This window comes from Tachyglossus aculeatus, chromosome X1 (assembly GCF_015852505.1).
Source record: "Tachyglossus aculeatus isolate mTacAcu1 chromosome X1, mTacAcu1.pri, whole genome shotgun sequence".
Taxonomy (NCBI): domain Eukaryota; kingdom Metazoa; phylum Chordata; class Mammalia; order Monotremata; family Tachyglossidae; genus Tachyglossus; species Tachyglossus aculeatus.
Genome location: NC_052101.1, coordinates 73,876,276 through 73,895,663, shown reverse-complemented (window position 1 = coordinate 73,895,663; position 19,388 = coordinate 73,876,276). Strand labels below are relative to the sequence as shown.

Here is a 19,388-nt window from a genome sequence, read left to right as displayed (position 1 = left end):
AAAGTATCTGATGGCATATCTACCGAGATCTGCGTGGGTGAAGGGAAGGTATGGCTTACGCCCTGCCACACACATTTTTGCCTAACACATAGAACACTTAGAAAATTCTACAGGGCCTTAAAGATGCCACCATCAACACCGTCTCCAAAAAGGATGGGCAAGCCAGCAGATTGGGTAACTATTGTGGCACCTTAGTGCTCTCCACTTCTGTTAAGATCCTAGCTAGAGCCCTTTTGGACAGGTGACTGAAGAATATCATTAACTGCATGCTCCTGGTATGACCATGTGGCTTCAGATTAAAGTGTAGCACAGCACTTATGATTTTTGAAGCCCATCAAATTCAGGGAAAATATGGGGAGTAAAACAAGACTGTAAGCTTGTCATGGGCAGGGAACATGTCTGCTAATTCTGTTGTATTGTACTCTCTCAAGCACTTAGTACAGTGTTCTGCACATAGTAAGTGCTCAATAAATGTAACACAGTGCTTAACAAGTACCATAATAATAATTATTATTAATAATAAATACCATCAATTGATTGATAATGCCAAAATGTCTGCATTGTATTCATAGACCTTACAAAAGCATCTGACACCATTAGCACGCCAGCAAAATAAAATCAAACTCCCCAATCACTCTTGGGAGACAAGTCACAACTATGAGGAACTCACAATCCAAGGGAGTAGGGGAAGGAAAGGAGGGGGACACACAAACATAGAAACAAGAAAGAATTGACCATCAAAGGCAACATATGAACATTCGAAGGAATGCCATGTTGTAAAATTGTCCAGAGCACAATCTTTATGCCTTTCCCCTTCTCTCCTTCCCAAAATCCCTAGCTCAATCCTTACGCAGATTAAGAAAAAACCCCAACATCTTCAATTTTAAAAAGGCTACTCTCTTCTTCTGGCATTCTCTTCTGCTTTTGACAAGGCTCGGGGGACTGTGGTGATTGTGGTTGGAGGGTCCTTGGAGGAGAAGAGAGGGAGAAATGGGGACAGAGGGACCTGTGGGACCTGGGCTCCAGAGTGATCAGCAGTCCCGACAATGACAGCAAAATCACTCAGAGGGATCGGTCGATGTTTGTCCTCTTTGACCTCTACTCTAGCAGTTGGAGATGCACCAGATGGTTTGGCTTTGCTGACGCATTCCCTCTCACTATGCGCAGAGCGCTGTACTAAGCGCTTGGGATAGTATAATACAACAGGAGGGGCAGACCTGTCCTCTGCCCATAACGATCTTAGAGTCTAGAAGACTGTTTAGCCTCGCTAGCAGGCCCAAGAGAAACTGCCACTGTTTGGGGTGAGGCGCCTGGGGGAGCCCGGAGGACTGGTGAAGTCATTTTTGGCGGCGGCGGCGGCGGCGGCGGCGGCGGCCTGTAATTTCTCCTCTCGGCCGCTGGGGGAGCCGATCGCCCTTCGGCCGCGAGAGCTGGGTCGGGGCGTCTCCCTTCCACCGGGAACTCCGGGAGCAGGCTTGGTCGTCCCCTACCGCCGGGAGCTGGCTCGGTCGTCCCCGCCGACGGTCTGCGCTCCTGCTCCGGCCTGAGTTCGGTAAAGCGGGGCGGGGGACTCCGGCTCCTCCGAAGCCTTGGCTCGCTAAACCCGGGCGGAGTCGGACTCCGACGGGCCGGAGACCTCGGGAGAGGGGGCTCTGGGGTCGCCCCGGGAGGGGAAGGCGGGAACGAAAGGGCTCTCTCTTCCCCCTGACTAGTTTCGAAGGTCCGAGAGGCCAGCCGACCTGCGTTTGGCTCGGGGTGGGCTTTCCCCTTGGCGCTCAGCGCCCCGCACACAGGGTGGGCGGGCGGGCGGGCGGGCATCTCGATCGATTGCCCGAGAGAAGCCGGAGAGAGGCGAGGGGCGAGACCCCCGCGGTGCCGGGCAGAGCATCCATCCGTCGCCCCCTCAACCACTAATCCTCTCACCCCACTCTTCCCGGAGGAGACTCCCCTTCGAGCCCGGCCTGCCCCCCCCCCCCCCCACTCCTGTCGCGGGGCAGACCCGGCATCGTGGGAGACCCGGGAACCCCCCCAAAAGACACGTGTGGAGCGGGCATGGGTGGAAATGGTTTGGCCTCCATCTTGACACGGAGATGGGGCCCGAAACGGTCCGCCCAAGGCTTCGCACCTTCTCTTGGACCGCATCGCCGTCGTGACCGTGGAGACCGTTTTGCACCCAATGAGTTGATGATGATGATGACATTTAAGTGCTTACTATGTGCCAAGCACTGTTTTAAGCGCTGGGGTAGATACAAGGTAATCAGGTGGGGCGCACAGCCTTAATCCCCATTTTACAGATGAGGTAATTGAGGCACAGAGAAGCTAAGTGACTTGGGCGAGGTCACACAGCAGACAAGTGACAGTTTTAGCCTACCCTCCCAAGCGCTTAGTACAGTGTTCCACCCACAGTAAGCCCTCAGGAATGCAGTCGATTGAACAGCCTCAACTTTAGGCCCAATCGCTCGCCATGGTTTTGCAAGGGCTTGCCCCCAAAGGGCAGACAGTCTGTTGAACACCCCCTGGAGTTTGGAGCAGCTGTGTTGGTGGCCTGCCAGAATAGTAGCCACCCAGACTCCATTGCACTTTGCAATAGGAGGGTGCAGAAAATATTCCAAAACAAGTGGGCTTGGGACTCAAGGCCAGAAACTTTTCCAGAGTTCCTAAGTTAGGTCGAATGCGAGGTTTCTCATTGCTGGGGAGGAGAAAAGTTAGGGAGTTCTAGTCGTTGATGTGACTACTGATTCACTGAGTACTTGATTTTGAAAATCAACGTTGGCATTATTTTTTTTAATTTATGTGGTCACTAAGTAGCACTATCCTTTATACACACACACACACACACACACACACAAATGTTCTAAAATGTACCAATATAGATTTCCACTTAGGTGATTTTTTTTTCTCCATTGTTATTTTTGCCTCCTTGGTAAGTGTATCAGAAAAGGTGGTGAACCACCGGCAGGAATTGGGCATTAGTAGTTTGGGTGTCTTAGTTCACTTGACTTATGTAGCTGTTTTTGCCGTGCATGGGAAGAATTATGTTAAGGACGTTCTTGGACATTTTGCCAGCATGTTCCCCTACCCGATTCAGAGATAATTCATTTTTCATTGTCGTAAATACCAGGGGTATTCTTAAGTGGTCTTTTTAGGTTAAAAGAGAAAACGTTACTCTAAATGGGTAATATTTTATACTAAGGAGTCTAGCCCCCAATTTAGTGTGGTTTTAAAAAAATGAATGCAGTTGTAGGTAAAGAAAATCAGACTTTGAGGATGCTTATGATTTAGTGTAAAGAACATCGAGTCACCTTTGTGGATGGGGTGCCTATTTGGTTATTAGTAGTAATAGTATTAAGCACTTACTGTGCAGGGCACGGTACTGTGTGGTAGCACAGTCCTGCTGGTAGTAGGATATTAGTTACCTGGGCCCACTCTTTAAAATAGCTCAACACCCCTCAGAGTACAAAAGATTCTTTGTAAGGCAATTAGCAACTCTATTCTCCATTAGAACAAATGGAAATGGAATTAGTGAATAGAACTATGCACTTCTTGCAACCACAGTGGTAGTGGGCAAGACAACCTTAGGAGAGGGATATTGGTTCAGGTCAGGTGGAGAAAAGGCAAGAAACGGGAGAAATCTGGGGAGAATAAGGGAGTAGAGAGGCACACATCTTAGGGAATGGGGGAAGAAAGAGCCTGACAGACACCTGGAGAAGGGGGAGAGAAACAGATGAATAGACACACAGGGAAGGTGGGTGAGAGAGAAACAGATGGGCAGATATCAGGGTCCGGGTGGGAGGGAAGACAGATGGACACAGAGGGGACAGAGAAAGTTTTCTGGGGGAGGTAGAGCAATTGCTTTGACTCTGACTATGTAGTAGTACTCCAGGTTCACCCATCCACCATCACCAAATTTCTGGAGTGCCTAATTGGTGGAAAAATTCCAGTGTCATTCTCCTGGAAGTAAGAGGTCCTGACCAGATCTGTTTAAAGCAGAAGAAATCCTGTACTGGCAAGAGTTTTGCTCCTTAAATCTTCTCCAGGCAAAATGGATCAAAGTGGAAATATTCTGTTTGGAGTCCTCCTTAAGTAATTTAGATCCTGCTTGTGCTCTCTTTCTCTCTCTCTCTCTCTCTCTCTCTCTCTCTCTCTCTCTCTCATACACACACTCTCTCTTTCTGTCACCTACATGCTCACCCTCATGGACAGCCTGTTGGTCATAGCAACAGGAGAGAGATGTAGCAAAGAGCTCCCCTCCCTTACACCTGCCGATAGCCCGGCTCCTTGCCCTGTGTGAGAGATGCCACCGGTATGGGAGCCCGCTCGGTAGAGTTTCTGCTCAGGGCAACTGTTGGCAAAGTCCCCACCCCTCCCACCAAGAGTACACTCACCAGCTGCAGCAGCAACCCCGTCAGCACAGTGCAAGGAGCCAGGCAGAGGTGGAAGAGGGAATCTTCTCTGTGTGCCTCTCCTCTCACTCCCCTCCTAGCTGGCCAGCTGACCTGTGAAGGTCGCCCAGAGCCTTATGGGACGACATGCCTGACCTTAAGAACTAATATGCTGTGGTTTCTCAAGAGTATTACCCCGGAGTTAGTAGGAGAAAGTATCTTGAGCTCATCTCTTTGGAAATGGTGATAGTGGTTCTCACGGATAGCATCCAGAAGGCCCAGTGAGCTCTTTCCATTCCTCCCACTTCTGTCCTTTTAAAGACTTGGGGGGGCTGCAGAGAGGAAGAGGCTGAAGGACAGCCCCTGGACAGCAATATAGCTCCCTTATGTATTTAATAATAACAATAATAATGATAATGATGATGGTATTTGTTAAGCGCTTACTATGTGCCAAGCACTGTTCTAAGCACTGGGGTAGGTACAAGGTAATCAGGGTTGTCCCACGTGGGGCTTACAGTCTTAGTCCCCATTTTACAAATGAGGAAACTGAGGCACAGAGAAGTTAAGTGACTTGGCCAAAGTCAGACAGCTGATAAGTGGCAGAGCCGGGATTAGAACCCATGACTTCTGACTCCCAAGCCCGGGCTCTTTCCACTAAGCCCCGCTGTTTCTCTATAATAATAATAATTGTGGTATTTGTTAGGTGCTTACTATGTGCCAGGGACTCTACTAAGTGCTGGGGTGGATACAAGGAAATTGGGTTGGACACGGTCCCTGTCCTGCATGGGGCTCACAGTCTCAATCCCAATTTTACAGATGAGGTAACTGAGGCACAGAAAAGTGAAGCGACTTGCCCAAGGCCACACAGCAGACAAGTGGAGCTGGGATTAGAACCCATGCCCTTTTGTCTCCCAGGCTGGTACTCTATCCACTATGCCGTTTGTCACCACCACCTCCTTTTTCCTTACAGCGATGCAGAAGTGTAGGGCACTGTGGGCACTGCATTTCCAAAGATGGGCCTGATTTTATGAATAATTTTCATCCTGTAGTATATGGAAGTGGGTGAGATGAAAAACTAATGATGAGGAAAAAAAATGTTTAAGGCCAATTCCATGACAGAACACCATAATCACATTTTGATTGTGCTTTCGGGATAAATTATGTGTAAATTTACCCACAAAGTTATTTGGAGCACTTTCAATCAGTTGCTATAAAAAAAATCCCACTTTGAAACTCCCCCACACGGTTCGAGAAAAGATAAATTGAGTGCAGAGGTAATTTTGAAGCCGTATGGAGATGTACAAAATGTATTCTTGCCTTCTGTTTCTGAATGCCAGGGGTGTTAGACTGGCACCTGACATGACTATTTAGGAACTTTCTAAAGGTGGCTGTTATTGATTTCTATTATTATCCAGGTTCTGGATGGTTTATAGGGCAATTAGTAGATGGCATTAAAGATAACCAGGCATCTGTGCCAGGGAAATTATGGCTCGAGTTCATGGGGGGAGATAAGAGAACCAACAAAAACGTAATCGGTTCTTTGGAACTCTACTTGGTGCAGTAGATGGAACAATAATCCAGGAGTGGCAAGGGGAATGGCTCTTGAGTTGCAATTTAAATGCCATGAATATTGTGGAGTATAAGCACATCAGCATCACTACTTCTGAATTTTTAAAATTACTTCCAACATTCCTGTAAATTCTTTAATTATTTTTCCCTGAGTTAAATTCCCTACTTAAATTCTGTAGTGTTCTTGTCTTGTTTTATGCCGTCACGTTGTCTCTGACCCATAGCGATGCCATGGACATATCTCTCCAAGAATGCCCCACCTCCATCTGCAGTCATTCTGGTAGTGGATCCATAGAGTTTTCTTGGTAAAAATATGGAGGTGGTTTACCATTGCCTCCTTCCACGCAGTAAACTTGAGTTTCCACCCTCGACTCTCTCCCATGCCGCTGCTGCCCAGCACAGGGGAGTTTTGATTTGTAGCAGTTTGCCTTCCACTTGCTAGCCATTGGCCAAGCTAGAAATGGAATGGATAGGCCTCTGCTTGACTCTCCCTCCTGTAGTCGAGACTGATTAGAGTACTGGAAACTCTCCAGGTGCGACCCTGAGAGGGGTGCCTTAGTGTTATGACGTTAATATTAGATCCCCAAACTAGTTGCAAATTCATTAGTTAATTCATCAGTGTAGAGTGACTGGTCGGAACTACTGAAGTTTTAAAATGAGCCATCAAGGTGGTATTTGAACACTAAGGTTCTTGTCAGATCAAGCGATTCAGATGGATCAGGAACATCTGAATGGGCACATTATTTCGTTCAATTTTTTTACGCATTCAGGAATATTTATGAAAGATGGTGGGGGTTTTTTACATTTGAATCCCACTCCAGAAATTGTACTTGCTCTTTCATCTTCTTCCTCCTCCTCCGCCTCAGCAGCATTTATTTAAAAGCCACCTTCTTTGGGCTGGAATACAACCTCCGTTCCCATTAGTCAATTTACTTTTAAAAGTTTTTTTCCCCATTCTCATAGGAAATTATAGGCCCCTGTCATGGTCACTTCAGGAATCAAGTACATGTACAGGCCAGTCTTAATTGCTCCTTAATCATCCAGAGGCTGAATGGTCAGTTTGTAGATTATTCAACTCCTCATTACTCTTCCGTCCTGCTGCCTGCCCTTGGCCTTGCCATTGCCCTTTAACACTTTCACAGCTAGGGAAGGGAAAGAAAATTAAATTGAGATCAGTCCATTTTGCTCCTTGGTTGTGTGTGGCTCTGATTAAAGGTTTGACCTCAGAAGTTGAAATGAGGTCTGGGTATTACTTGAGGATTTCAAATACCATATTTTTGCCATGCCTGATTATCACTGTAATGAAGAACTGGTTATACAGTAGCCATTATGTCTTTTATGAATTTCAGAATTAGCTGCATAATTGTTTCATAAGCTTAATAGGGGAGCTGTTCTTCGGAGATAAAAAGGACAAAGATAAAAAAAAGTTGTTTAGCAAGAGGGCTTTCAACATTTATTAGAAACTGTCCTTTGTTCTCCAGGTTTCACTGGATGTGGAATCAATTGAACAGTCAATCATTTACTTGGATGACTTTGTTGATAAATTTTTTTTTTGTCTGTGTCCCTCTTTAGAGAACCAGCTCCTCGTGGGTAGGGAATACGGATTTTACTTCATATGTATTTTTCCAAGTGCTTAGAACCTAGAGGGGACTCAGTAAATGCTATTACCATCACAGATTGGCTCCTCCCTCACATTCAGTTTATCATCAGCCCTCCCCTCCCCCCACCTCTTCTCACTCACAAAGCAGCCGCGGCCAGAGCAGGGAAGAAGAGGCATTGTTGTTGCCACCTCTGAGTCCCGGAAGTTCATGTTTGGGTGGGGGGGGGGGGGGGGGGGGGGGTGCTTCTTGTTATGCTCCTGGCAGAACATTGACCCTGGAGAACAGGAGCAGTTTCTCTTCACACCCACTCTTGCCACTGCACCTTCACCTCCCTGGAATTTTTGCCCGATCAAGGAGCCCAGCAAGAAGCCACTCAAAAGAGGTAGGACCTGTTGTTGCCTTGCCATAATCAATCAGTCAACCAACCAATGGTATTTATTGAGTGCTTGCTGTACACAGAGCACTGTACTAAGCGCTTGGGAGAGTACAACAGAGTTGGTAGACACATTCCTTGCCCACAACAAGCTTACATAATGGCTGTATTCCCCATATACTTGCATAGGACTCCTAGTTGAAACACCTGCCTGGCCCTGTCATTTTCTTTAGGGAGAAATAAGGTCATGAAAAGAGACTCAATCAATGTCATATTTATTGAACGCTTACTGCGTGCAGAGCACTGTACTAAGTGCTTGGGAGTGTACAACACAATTTAACAAATTCCCTGCCCACAGCTAGTCTAGAGAACTTACAGATCTAAACCCAAAAGAGCTTGGGACTGTGGAAAGTTTTCTGTGCTTCGTGATACATGTCTTCACTGGGAAAGCTCTTGGCTGAAAAGAAAACAAGTTCATTCTGTTTGCCTGTATAAGTAAGTCATTGCAGAACTCAGAATTTTCTAAGTTCATTGGAAGGATAGTTCGTAGGTAGATGGGTAAATTAAAAGGCAGCTGCGGTGTTTTCTATTTCAAGTAGCAATATTAACTTTGCCCTAATGGATTTTGTTGGATCTACTACCTATCTTCATTTTACATATAAAATTTGTGAAGTGTTTTGGCACTCTTTGTGAAATATGAGCTCGAATGAACTGCTTGCCTAAATTATTCACCTTGAAACTCTTCAGCAGCCCTCTAAGTGAACCGTGTCCTTTGCCATGAAGTAGATTGGAAGACAGTTTATAAATTTATTTTGTAAATGTCCAAGAAAATAGCTTGCCTTGACTTCTCAGTTTAAACAAACCTCAAAAGAACAGAAAGAGGGTGAGCCCTGCATATCCAAGGTAGCATCACCAATTCCTTTTTCTTCTCTCATCTTTTGGTCCACTGTTTCACAGCTTACCAATTTGATATTTATGACATTCAGTAGCCATCGGTGACATAAGGTACCTGCTACTGTAGCTTTGCAGAAGGTAGCATTTTTAGAAGCCATAAATGAATCTGGTTACTGCTACTAGACTAAGCTCTTTTTTAAAATTATGATATTTGATAAGTGCTTACTATGTGCCAGGCACTGTACTAAATGCTGGGGTTGATACAAACAAATCAGGGTGAACACAGTCTATGTGCCACATAGGGCTCACAGTCTTATCCCCGTTTTACAGATGAGGTAACTGAGGCACAGAGAAGTTAAGTGATTTGCCCAAGGTCACACAGCAGACAGGTGGTAAAGCTGGGATTAGAACCCATGACCTCTGACTCCTAAACCCAGGCTCCTTCCACTAAGCCGTGCTATTGCTTCTTCACCCTGTTCCCTCTTTTCATTCATTCATTCAGTTGTATTTATTGAGCACTTGCTGTGTGCAGAGCACTGTGCTAAGTGCTTGGGAAGTACAAGTCGGCAACATATAGAGACAGTCCCTACCCAACAGTGGGCTCAGAGTCTAGAAGGGAGAGACAGACAACAAAACAAAACGTAGACAGGTGTCAAAATCATCAGAATAAATAGAATTATAGCTATAGGCACATCATTAACAAACTAGAGTAGTAAATATGTACAAGTAATATAAATAGAGTAATAAATCTGTACAAATATATACAAGTGCTATGGGGAGGGGAAAGGTAGGGCGGGGGGATGGGGAGAAGGAGAGGAAAAAGGGGGCTCAGTCTGGGAAGGCCTCCTGGAGGAGGTGATGATGAGATCTCAGTAGGGCTTTGAAGGGAGGAAGACAGGTAGCTTGGGGGATGTGTGGAGGGAGGGCATTCCAGGCCAGGGGGAGGACGTGGGCCGGGGGTCGACGGCCGGGCGGGTGAGAATGGGGCACAGTGAGGAGGTTAGCGTCAAAGGAGCTGAGGGTGCAGGTTGGGCTGTAGAAGGAGAGAAAGGTGAGGTAGGAGGGGGCGAGGTGATGGAGAGTCTTGAAGCCGAGAGTGAGGAGTTTATGTTTGATTCATAGGTTGACAGGTAAGCACTGGAGATTTTTGAGGAGGGGAGACACAGATAATCCGGGCAGCAGAGTGAAGTATAGACTGAAGCTGGGAGAGACAGGAGGATGGGAGATCAGAGAGGAGGCTGATGCAGTAATCCAGTCGGGATAGGATGAGAGATTGAACCAGCAAGGTAGCCGTTTGGATGGAGAGGAAAGGGCAGATCTTGGCGATGTTGTGGAGGTGAGACCAGCAGGTTTTGGTGACAGATTGGATAATAATAATAATAATGATGGTATTTGTTAAGTGCTTACTATGTGCAAAGCATTGTTCTAAGCGCTGGATGTGTGGGGTGAATGAGAGAGCGGAGTCGAGGATGACACCAAGGTTGCGGGCTTGTGGGCAGGGAATGTGTCTACCAACTCTATTATTATTGTACTCTCCGAAGCGCTTAGTACAGTACTATGCATACAGTGAGTGCTCAATAAATGCAATTGTACTTCCCAAGCGCTTAGTACAGTGCTCTGCACACAGTAAGCGCTCAATAAATACGATTGAATGAATGAATGAATTAATTGCCACTACATATGTAAATCCAAGGGCAGGTGTTAATAGAGTGTTGGAAAGGATAGGCGACAATTCCTCTGCCAGTTTCTCATTTGCACCTCTTTCAATGTAGAAAAGAGGCAATAGATATGCAGAGAAATGGAACAGTCTGGCTGTGAGACTGTGTTCAAATGGATGATGTCACGGTGAGCACCAGGTGTAGAAAAGGTACAAGTTGTCCCGTCATCATTTCTAGGAACACAGTTGTTTCTGATCTCTGTTAGTATTTGTTTCATGAATATGCGGGTTAGAATATGCGGGTTACTCGTTAAAACAAAGTAGAGGAAGGGTGTTCCATTTTACCTGTGCTGGCCTATTTATTTACAACCGCTGAATGACTGGGGATGGGGAGGGGGAAATATTGGAGTGGCCCATTGTTCGATTTTTTTAGTCTGCTTTGAAGAATTGCAGAATGAAGAAAGAAATCTTTCAGTTTCTGATTTCAGGCATGCTATGCCATACAAACGGCCCCTATATGCCTCACTGACCTTTTGAGAAAGGCTTTGTGATCTACTGTATGTACTTCAGGCTTGTCTTGGGAATTGTGTGGCAGATTCCACTAAAATGGGAAAAGAGGAGATGTTTATTAAGAATCATATAAAAAAGGAAACATTTTTCATATCTGGATGTATATCAAGTGTATATTAAGGCTGGAGTTTATCCTCTTTTTCTTGAGTTTGTTTTTTAACTGTCTTTAAGATCAGAGGTGGAATGATGCCCCCCCCCCAACTGAAACAGCACCACTAAACACAGTCCATGTTTGCTTTAAAATACTTTGGATTGCCCAATTAAAAGAACTAATATAAACTTGTATTACTATTATTGTTTGGCTTGTCTTTAAACGGAGAACTTTGTGAGGTTTTCTTTTGAGCCTCAAATTGCACCCCAGAGTTTTCACTTTCAATTTTTGTTTGTTTCTAAAGACATGGTGAAACACAGTCTCAAACAATGAGACAAAGCAGTGGATTGCTGGGAGACCACTGAAACTGCCAGCCCAGCTTGGTGGGCAGCAAGCAGTTATTTGTTGAGAGACGCATAGTTCTTACATAACACAGCATGGCTTAGTGGAGAGAGCACGGAATTGGGAGTCAGAAGGACCTGGGTACTAATCTCGTCTCTGCAAATTGCTGTGTGACTGTGGGCAAGTCACTTAACTTCTCTGTGCCTTAGTTTCCTCAACTGTAAAATGGGGATATTTGTTCTCCCTCCTACTAGATGGTGAGCCTCATGCAAGACAGGGGCTGTATCCGACCTAATTAACTTGTACCTACCCCAGCGCTTAGAACAGTGTTTGACACATGGCACTTAAATACCATAAAAACAAAACACGCACGTTTCACCATCCTTACACTCTGCTGTTTCACCTATCTGTAATGTATTTTAATATCTAACTCCCAAACTAGGTTGTAAGCTCCTCGAGGGCAGTGCTCCTGTCTACTAACGATTGCATTGTACTCTTTGAAGCTCTTAGCACAGTGCTTTGCACACAGTAAGCACTCGATAAAAACCATTGATTGCTACGCATTTTGGGTAGAGCAGCATTAGGAAATTAGATAATAGTCTTTGGACAATGTGCACCTGTCTGGATAGACTGCACTGTGATGTTGGAAGAATGATGTGCATGAGTGCAGGCAGAATTTCTTCAGGTACATGTTCTCTTCTGCAAGTTGTCTTTAATGCGGGGTTTGTTAAGAGCATAATCCTCATGCTATCTGTTAAATACTTCTATGTGCCAAGTACTCGTCTAAGCACTGGGATAGATACGAAATAAGCAGATCCGAATCTTGATCTCACAAGAGGCTTGGAATCTGACGTACGGAGGGCAGATGTGTCTCCACTTACAGATGAAGAAAGGGAGGCACGGAACAGTTGTGACAACCCAAGTAGTAGTGGTAGTAGTAACTACTAAGCAATCAATCATATTTATTGAGTGCTTACTGTGTGCAGAGCCCAGTACTAAGTGCATGGGAGACTGCAATATAACAGACACATTTCCTGCCCACAAGCTTATAGTGTAGTAGGGTGCAAAGCACTGGAGTAAAAGCTGATTGAAAAGCATGCAGATGAGATAAGCTGCCTCGGATCCCCAAGGGGCTCATGATCTAAGATTAAAGGATGAGGGAGGGAATTAGTGGCAGATATATATCAGGAAAGATGAAAGTATCTAGGGGAAGCAGGGTGACCTAGTGACTGTGTCCAACCCAATTTGCTTGTATCTTCCCCAGCACTTAAAACAGTGCCTGGCACATAGTAAGCACTTAACAAATACCATAACCCCCCCCCCCAAAAAAAAAAAAACCCAATAAAAATATGGAACAAAGATGATGAAAAATATGATAAGCAATAGGGCATAGTGGCTAGAGCAGTTGGATCTCAGGCTCCTCACGGTTAAGCCCTAACAACCACAAGTCACATCCGCAGCCTTGGCGGTGGCCTTCCTATGCTTTATAAGTAGAGAAGGCTGAATCCTTCTAGGACTGAAGCAGGGACCAATGGGAGTCTCGAATGCATGGTCAGGGATAACTTCTCTCCTGCCCAGTAGGCCCTAGTGGTCCAGCGTAAGGGGATTCATTCATTCATTCAATCGTACTTATTGAGCACTTACTGTGTGCAGAGCACTGTACTAAGCGCTTGGGAAGTACAAGTCGGCAACATACAGAGACGGTCCCTACCCAACAACGGGCTCACAGTCTAGAAGGGGGAGACAGACAACAAAACAAAACATCTAGAAAGGGATCACTTGTGGTCTTGGGAGGTCACAGAGCAGACCAGTGGCTGAACTGGGATTAAAACCTGGGTCTCCGGGCTTTCAGAACAGTGTTCTTTCCACCAGGACATGCTGCCTCCCCTGGAGAGCTCAGCTTCCTTTCCTCGGGTGAAGGCTTCACTTAGTACCATAATTTTTAATAAAGGAGCTTAGTCTAGTAGCAGTAACCAAATTCACTTCTAAAAATGCTACTTTCTGCAAAACTACAATAGCAGGTACCTTATGTCACCAAGCGGCAGCCTCAAAAACAGAAACAGGCCCTGCATCAGTGCATCAAAGAACTCTTATGAGCCCACTAGGTTGAAAAAGCAGCATGGCCAATTGGAGAGAGTACGGGCTAGGAGGTCAGAAGAACCTCGGTTCTAATTCTGGCTCCTCCACTTGTCTGCTGTGTGACCTTGGGCACTTCACTTCTCTGTGCCTTAGTACCTTAATTTGTAAAATGGGGATTAAGATGGTGAGCCCCATGTGGGACAGGGACTGTGTCCAACCTGATTAAGTAGTATTTACCCCAGCGCTTAGCACAGTGCCTGGCACACAGTATGTGCTTAACAAATACCGTTAAAAAAAGGGAGTGTTAAGCAGTCATGCATTAGGCTTGTCAGCCTATACTCCCATCCAGTGAATGGAGTAGCCTTTCTATTGGGGTGGGGTGTGTATGTGTTTCTAATACAGTGTTTAGGAAGTAATATTAAGGTACAATAAAGAATTACACTGATCTGATTTTCATTTTATAAAAATGGAAAAGTTAATTTAGGAACTTTAGAGTCTCGAAGTTAACTATTGGAAAATCTTAAGGCTGTTGGAAGGTTCATTTTGGGTATGTAATTTTCAACGCTCTTGTTCCTGCTGTAGTTTGTTCATATGAAGTGCAAATGACAGATGGTTTTTTTTCCAATTTTGTGGCTTTCCTGATGTAAAGTTGTCATTGATGGGCATCTGCAAAATTATTTTGCCTCCCATAAAAAAATACTGAAAACAAAAACCCACCAAAGTCAATAACTATTGAATAACTCCAGCACAGAACAATCTCCTTAAATGAAGACGCTTATTCTCTTTATGACACTGTCTGCTGAACAGATAAATCACTTGTTTAGAACAAAAGTGGAGCGTTTAGGACAGCCTTGAAAATAATTGCTTGTTGCCTTTAGAGAATGTGAACTTTGAGGCAATGACAAAGGACATGAAAAGGTCAGCTAGAAAGCTTCCCTGGATTAATCTCTGCACTAGAGTTGCTTTGTAGATAAATACAAGCCTTGGCTTCTTGGAGCATGACCTACCTTGATAATTAGATGCTTCTTTGTTATTTTGTGCAAGTGCTAATATCCTACCATGTTCTGTTTTCTCCTGCAGGGGGATAGCTAGTGAATTCAGAATCCTATCAACTGTCTTCAGTGAAACTTGGATTCCCAGAGATAACCATTAGAGCAGATGGATAATGGAGACTGGGGATATATGGTAAGTGAATTTGAATATGTTGAATTTGTATACGTGGATGGGGGGATTACAGCCGAGCTTTCTGACGTGTTTTTGTAGCAAAAAAGATAATTGTGGATTAGATAATAACATTCCTTCCATTTATTTCTGCATATTTTTGGTTACAAGTTTGAATTTTAAAAGTTGTTTTTATAGTTTTTATGGAACACAAAGCCAATACAGGCTTTTCCTAAAATCTCGATTCTTAGCGTGCATGTATGAGAACCGCTTTTATGATTCCTAAAACTTAATTTTCTCCCTTGTGGAACAGTGACTAGTTTAAGGATTGAGGTCTTGCTAACAGAATATTTTCTCCCATAATTTAATAGAATTTCCTGAATACATTCTACCCATTCCCATCCCCTCTTGGTTTTGGTGGCAAGCTGTTTCCTGTGGTAGGGAAACGTGGTCATAGTCTCCCCTTTTCAGGACTTAATTGTTCCGTGAAGAAGGTAGAGCATTTCAATGAAATTAAAAAGTTGACTTCAATTAAGGTCACAAATGTAAACAAACTACCAAAATATGGACAGTTACATATAGATAAGCTTTGCAGCTGTGCATGTGTTTTAGTTTTGTTGTTAGGATGTAGTAGCTGGATTGAATTATTTCATCTAATTAACAGGCCAAATTATTGTTCCGGGTACAGGGATCACTTTCGATTTTGCCTTATAGTATTTCATTTTTTTAAACTCGGAAAAATAAGGAAGAGTAAAGAATGAACTTCCCCTAAATCACAATGTCGGGGGTCCCCATGCCCCCCAGGTAATATCATCTGTTTACATTGGGCTATCTAGTGGTGATAATGGGTATGATGATATTTGTTAAGTGTTTACTGTGTCAAGCACTGGGGTAGATACAAAATAATCAGGTCGCACACAGTCCTTGTCCCACGTGGGGCTCAGAGTCTAATGAAGTGTAGACCTTTGGCTCTTTTCTGCCACATGAATGAACTTTGGATGACTTGCACTATATTTTCACTTTCCTCTCTCTTCCCCTACTTGCCTAAATATAGGAGGAGAAATTTTGTGAGAAATAGGTTTTACTTATAAGCTACTTTGTGTGTGTAAAATGTTTAATTTTTTTCAGCCTGTATAGCTGAGGCTGATAACTTTCTGTATGTAATAATAATGGCATTTATCATATCTTGCTTGGCTGTAAACTATGTAACTTTGAGCTTGCTAGTCCAGGAATTTTGACTATCACGGAGCCACAAGTGATTTTTAAAAAAATCTGACCATTATCGTTTGAGTATTTTTCAGCCAATTTGTCTTGTTCCCATATTATATGTAAACCTGAGAGCAGTTTCTCTAGTTGCTTATACCCAACATGCCACATATTTCAGAGTGCCTGAAAGTCTCAGAAAAGAAAACTGGTTTAAATTTGAACAAAAGCTCATTTTGGAATTGGGATTCATCTTGCTTTTTTGCTTGATTTATTAGAGGGAGATTCAGAGCATGTGGGCTACAATATTGACTATGGCATTTGTTAAGGGCATACTAAATGCTTAGCCTTGGGGCAGATGCAAGGTCATCAGATCGAACACAGTCCATCCTACTCAGGGCTCACGGTCTCAGATGAAGGGGAGAACAGGTAGTTCAGAATTGTTTTATCTTATTGAAATGTAGGGCACTCCGAGTTCATTCCTGGTTCTCTATTACTATGAATTCAGTATGGCAGTATACAGGTTTAACTTTCTTGAAAAAAATGATTGTCTCGCTCAAGTAACTGTCAGGAGTGCGATTCACAGGTGGTGCTAAGAATTGAGTTTTGATTTTTGTTTGTTTTGTTTTTCCCCAGATGACCAATCCAGTCACAATAAATGTAGGCGGTCACTTGTATACCACCTCTCTCACCACATTAACAAGATATCCCGACTCTATGCTTGGGGCCATGTTTGGGGGAGACTTCCCTTCAGCCAGAGACTCTCAGGGTAATTATTTCATCGATCGAGATGGACCGCTTTTCCGGTATGTCCTCAATTTCTTAAGGACGTCAGAATTGACTTTACCTCTAGATTTTAAGGAATTTGATCTGCTTAGAAAAGAAGCAGATTTTTATCAGATTGAGCCCTTGATTCAGTGCCTCAGTGACCCTAAACCATTGTATCCCGTGGATACCTTTGAAGAAGTTGTGGAGCTGTCTAGCACTCGGAAACTTTCCAAGTACTCCAACCCGGTGGCAGTAATCATAACTCAGTTAACCATCACCACCAAAGTACATTCATTACTGGAAGGCATTTCAAACTACTTTACCAAGTGGAATAAGCACATGATGGACACCAGAGACTGCCAGGTTTCTTTTACTTTTGGCCCCTGCGATTATCACCAAGAAGTTTCCCTCCGAGTCCACCTGATGGAGTATATTACGAAACAAGGGTTCACGATCCGCAACACTCGCGTGCATCATATGAGTGAGCGGGCCAATGAAAATACAGTGGAGCACAATTGGACTTTCTGTAGATTGGCCCGGAAGACGGACGACTGATCTGAACTAGGAGGGGTTTATGGCAGGTGATTTTCCCATTGTATGGAAGAGGCTGCCTTTTTTTTTTGTTTGTTGGGTTTTTTTTTTAATAGCGCAACAGTATGGGGTTTTTAATATGTGTATTTATTGAGGCATTGAGACTGAAAAAGTTTTGTGCTTAGCAGCCCCTCCTGTCCTTTGCCCCTTCTACATAAATTATGCATGTGCCTGTTCAAAATATCAAAATACCTTTTTCATAAAAAGAATTCTAAAAATCACAAGGTATAATCTTCCTGTTAACAGTGCTTTCACAGTTAAAGTGCTAAAAATCAGTTCTGTTCAAATGGTTCCTACCCAACAGGAAAGCTAAAGTCTTGGAATGAAAATTTAAGATGCCTTTGGGAAAGGCAGATTCAGTAGAGGGTGATGATGACCTCAAACCAATAAGTGGCACTGTAATACTATAAAAAAACAGTTTCCATCAGTATTAAAGTACTTAAGTACCGCTTTTTACAGTTATGACAACTGTTTATTTCTATGCATAGAAAAATAAAGCAACCAAATATCTCTAGCCGTGGAAATGCCTGACTAGAAATACTTACATTGGATTCTGCATTCAAAATGTCTCCATGGTATAAATCTTATTTTTTATGCCTTATGCTATATTTTTCTCCAGTACACTACCTGCCAGAGAGACTCTAATTAAAAAGAAAATCAAATGTGAAATTCTGGTTTGTATTTATTGATCTTCACTAGTAATTTAAGAAAAAAAGTAACATACAGCATAAGCTATTGAATGGATTATTTCTTAATGATTTTCTGTTGAATGTACACTTTCATCTGACTTTAACAGAAAAAATCAGTAGTAGCTGAAGAGAGCTCTTTCTAAAGTGGGGTAAGTTGAAAGGAATTATTGGTATTTAAACTGGGATTATAGAGCAATGAAATTGTCAGTCCTGTTCAGTACAAATGAGGCTTGGGCTCCATAGCACAAATGTTTATTAAATTAGTTATCAAATGTTATATTTATAATATTGGATGTGCTCCCCTCTCAAGCTTTAGTTAACTCTGTTATTTCCGCATCTAACCCATTTACGTGCCTTTGTTGTGGTGCTCATTTTATTTTTATTACCAAAGTTTTGGTTTGTTCAGAGCAGATGAATAAAATAAAATAAAAACAAAGTTATTTATTTTTGTTTCATTCTAGTGCCTTGGTCTTCATGATTGATATACTTCTCTGTTCTTGACTATACGTTCGCCATAACATCCTTATTTTAAAAAAGTTTTGGGTATTAGGGTATAATTCTGAGGAAACTTATGGAATCATCTTCCTTAATTCTTTATTAGTAATACTACTACACAAGATACAAGAATCTGATTGGACAATTCCTGTCTCACATGGACTTACAAGTCTAAGAGTGAGGGAAAACAGGTACTTTATCCCCATTTTACAGATGAAGAAACTAAGAGGCACAGACATGCAAAGTCACTTGCCCAAGGTCACAGAACAGGCAAGTAGCAAAACCAGGCATAGAACCCAGATCTCCTGACATCCAATTCTGTTCTGTCTGCTCAGCCACACTTCTCTGCTCCAAACTACACCAGTCTAGACAGTTATATCCCAAATTGTCAATTGCATCAGCCTCCTCGCTGACCTCTCTGCCTCCACTATCTCCTCCACTCCACTGCATTTTGGTAAAGTATCATTCTGCACACATCTCCCCACTCAACAGTGTTCAGTGGTTGCCAATTTTCCTCCATATCAAGCAGAAACTCCTGACGAACTCAATCAGCTTTCCTTCTATCCCTCAGCTTTCACTCTGTTCCTCACCAGCCAGCCTACAGCCTGTGTCTTGTTCTTGTCTCTCCTGCTGCTGACCTCTTGCTCACCCCCTCCCTTCTCCCTCAGCTTTGACCACTGCTTCCCTCTCCATCCTCAAAGTCCTTCTGAAATCACATTTCTGCCAGGAAGCCTTCCCTGATTGATTTCTAATATCCCCCACCTTGATTCTTCCAACTGCCATTTCAACACTTCTGGATCACATAAGTACACCACTACCCCACACACTTAGGTGTATCTCTTTATTCCCTATTGCTCCCCCACTACCTGTAACTTATGTCAGTGTCTACCTCCACCACTAGATTTTGAACACCTTGACAGGAG

The 19,388-nt window shown here is 43.6% G+C and overlaps 2 protein-coding genes and 1 non-coding gene across 6 annotated transcripts in view; 1 reads left to right on the top strand and 2 right to left on the bottom strand.

Moving 5' to 3' along the window:
* Positions 1 to 1,471: 1,471 nt before the first annotated feature.
* Positions 1,472 to 17,950, top strand: KCTD6 (potassium channel tetramerization domain containing 6). Of its 2 annotated transcripts, none has more exons than XM_038772958.1 (3): positions 1,472 to 1,552; positions 14,639 to 14,743; positions 16,559 to 17,950. In XM_038772958.1, exons 2-3 carry the CDS (start codon positions 14,717 to 14,719, stop codon positions 17,243 to 17,245), a joined length of 714 nt encoding a protein of 237 aa, XP_038628886.1. In that variant the 5' UTR covers positions 1,472 to 1,552; positions 14,639 to 14,716; the 3' UTR covers positions 17,246 to 17,950. The 2 variants fall into 2 exon arrangements, with proteins under 2 accessions (XP_038628886.1, XP_038628887.1); XM_038772959.1 differs by lacking the exon at positions 1,472 to 1,552 and adding an exon at positions 7,822 to 7,934.
* On the bottom strand, positions 6,364 to 6,502 carry LOC119920456. Its single transcript, XR_005448201.1, has one exon. It is a non-coding gene; the product is annotated as a small nucleolar RNA SNORA7 (small nucleolar RNA).
* ACOX2 (acyl-CoA oxidase 2) overlaps positions 8,150 to 19,388 on the bottom strand; it is a 61,985-nt gene continuing 50,746 nt past the window's right edge. For all 3 annotated transcript variants that reach the window (XM_038772956.1, XM_038772954.1, XM_038772955.1), the window contains one exon: positions 8,150 to 8,382. In XM_038772956.1, the coding sequence (XP_038628884.1) occupies positions 8,284 to 8,382 (99 nt within the window). In that variant the 3' untranslated portion in view covers positions 8,150 to 8,283. The remainder of the gene's footprint in view (positions 8,383 to 19,388) is intronic.

Coding starts and splice junctions, on each gene's coding strand:
- KCTD6 (XM_038772958.1), top strand. CDS start 14,717: ATGGATAATGGAGACTGGGGATATATG. Junction 14,744..16,558: donor ATGGAGACTGGGGATATATG/GTAAGTGAATTT, acceptor GTTTTTCCCCAG/ATGACCAATCCAGTCACAAT.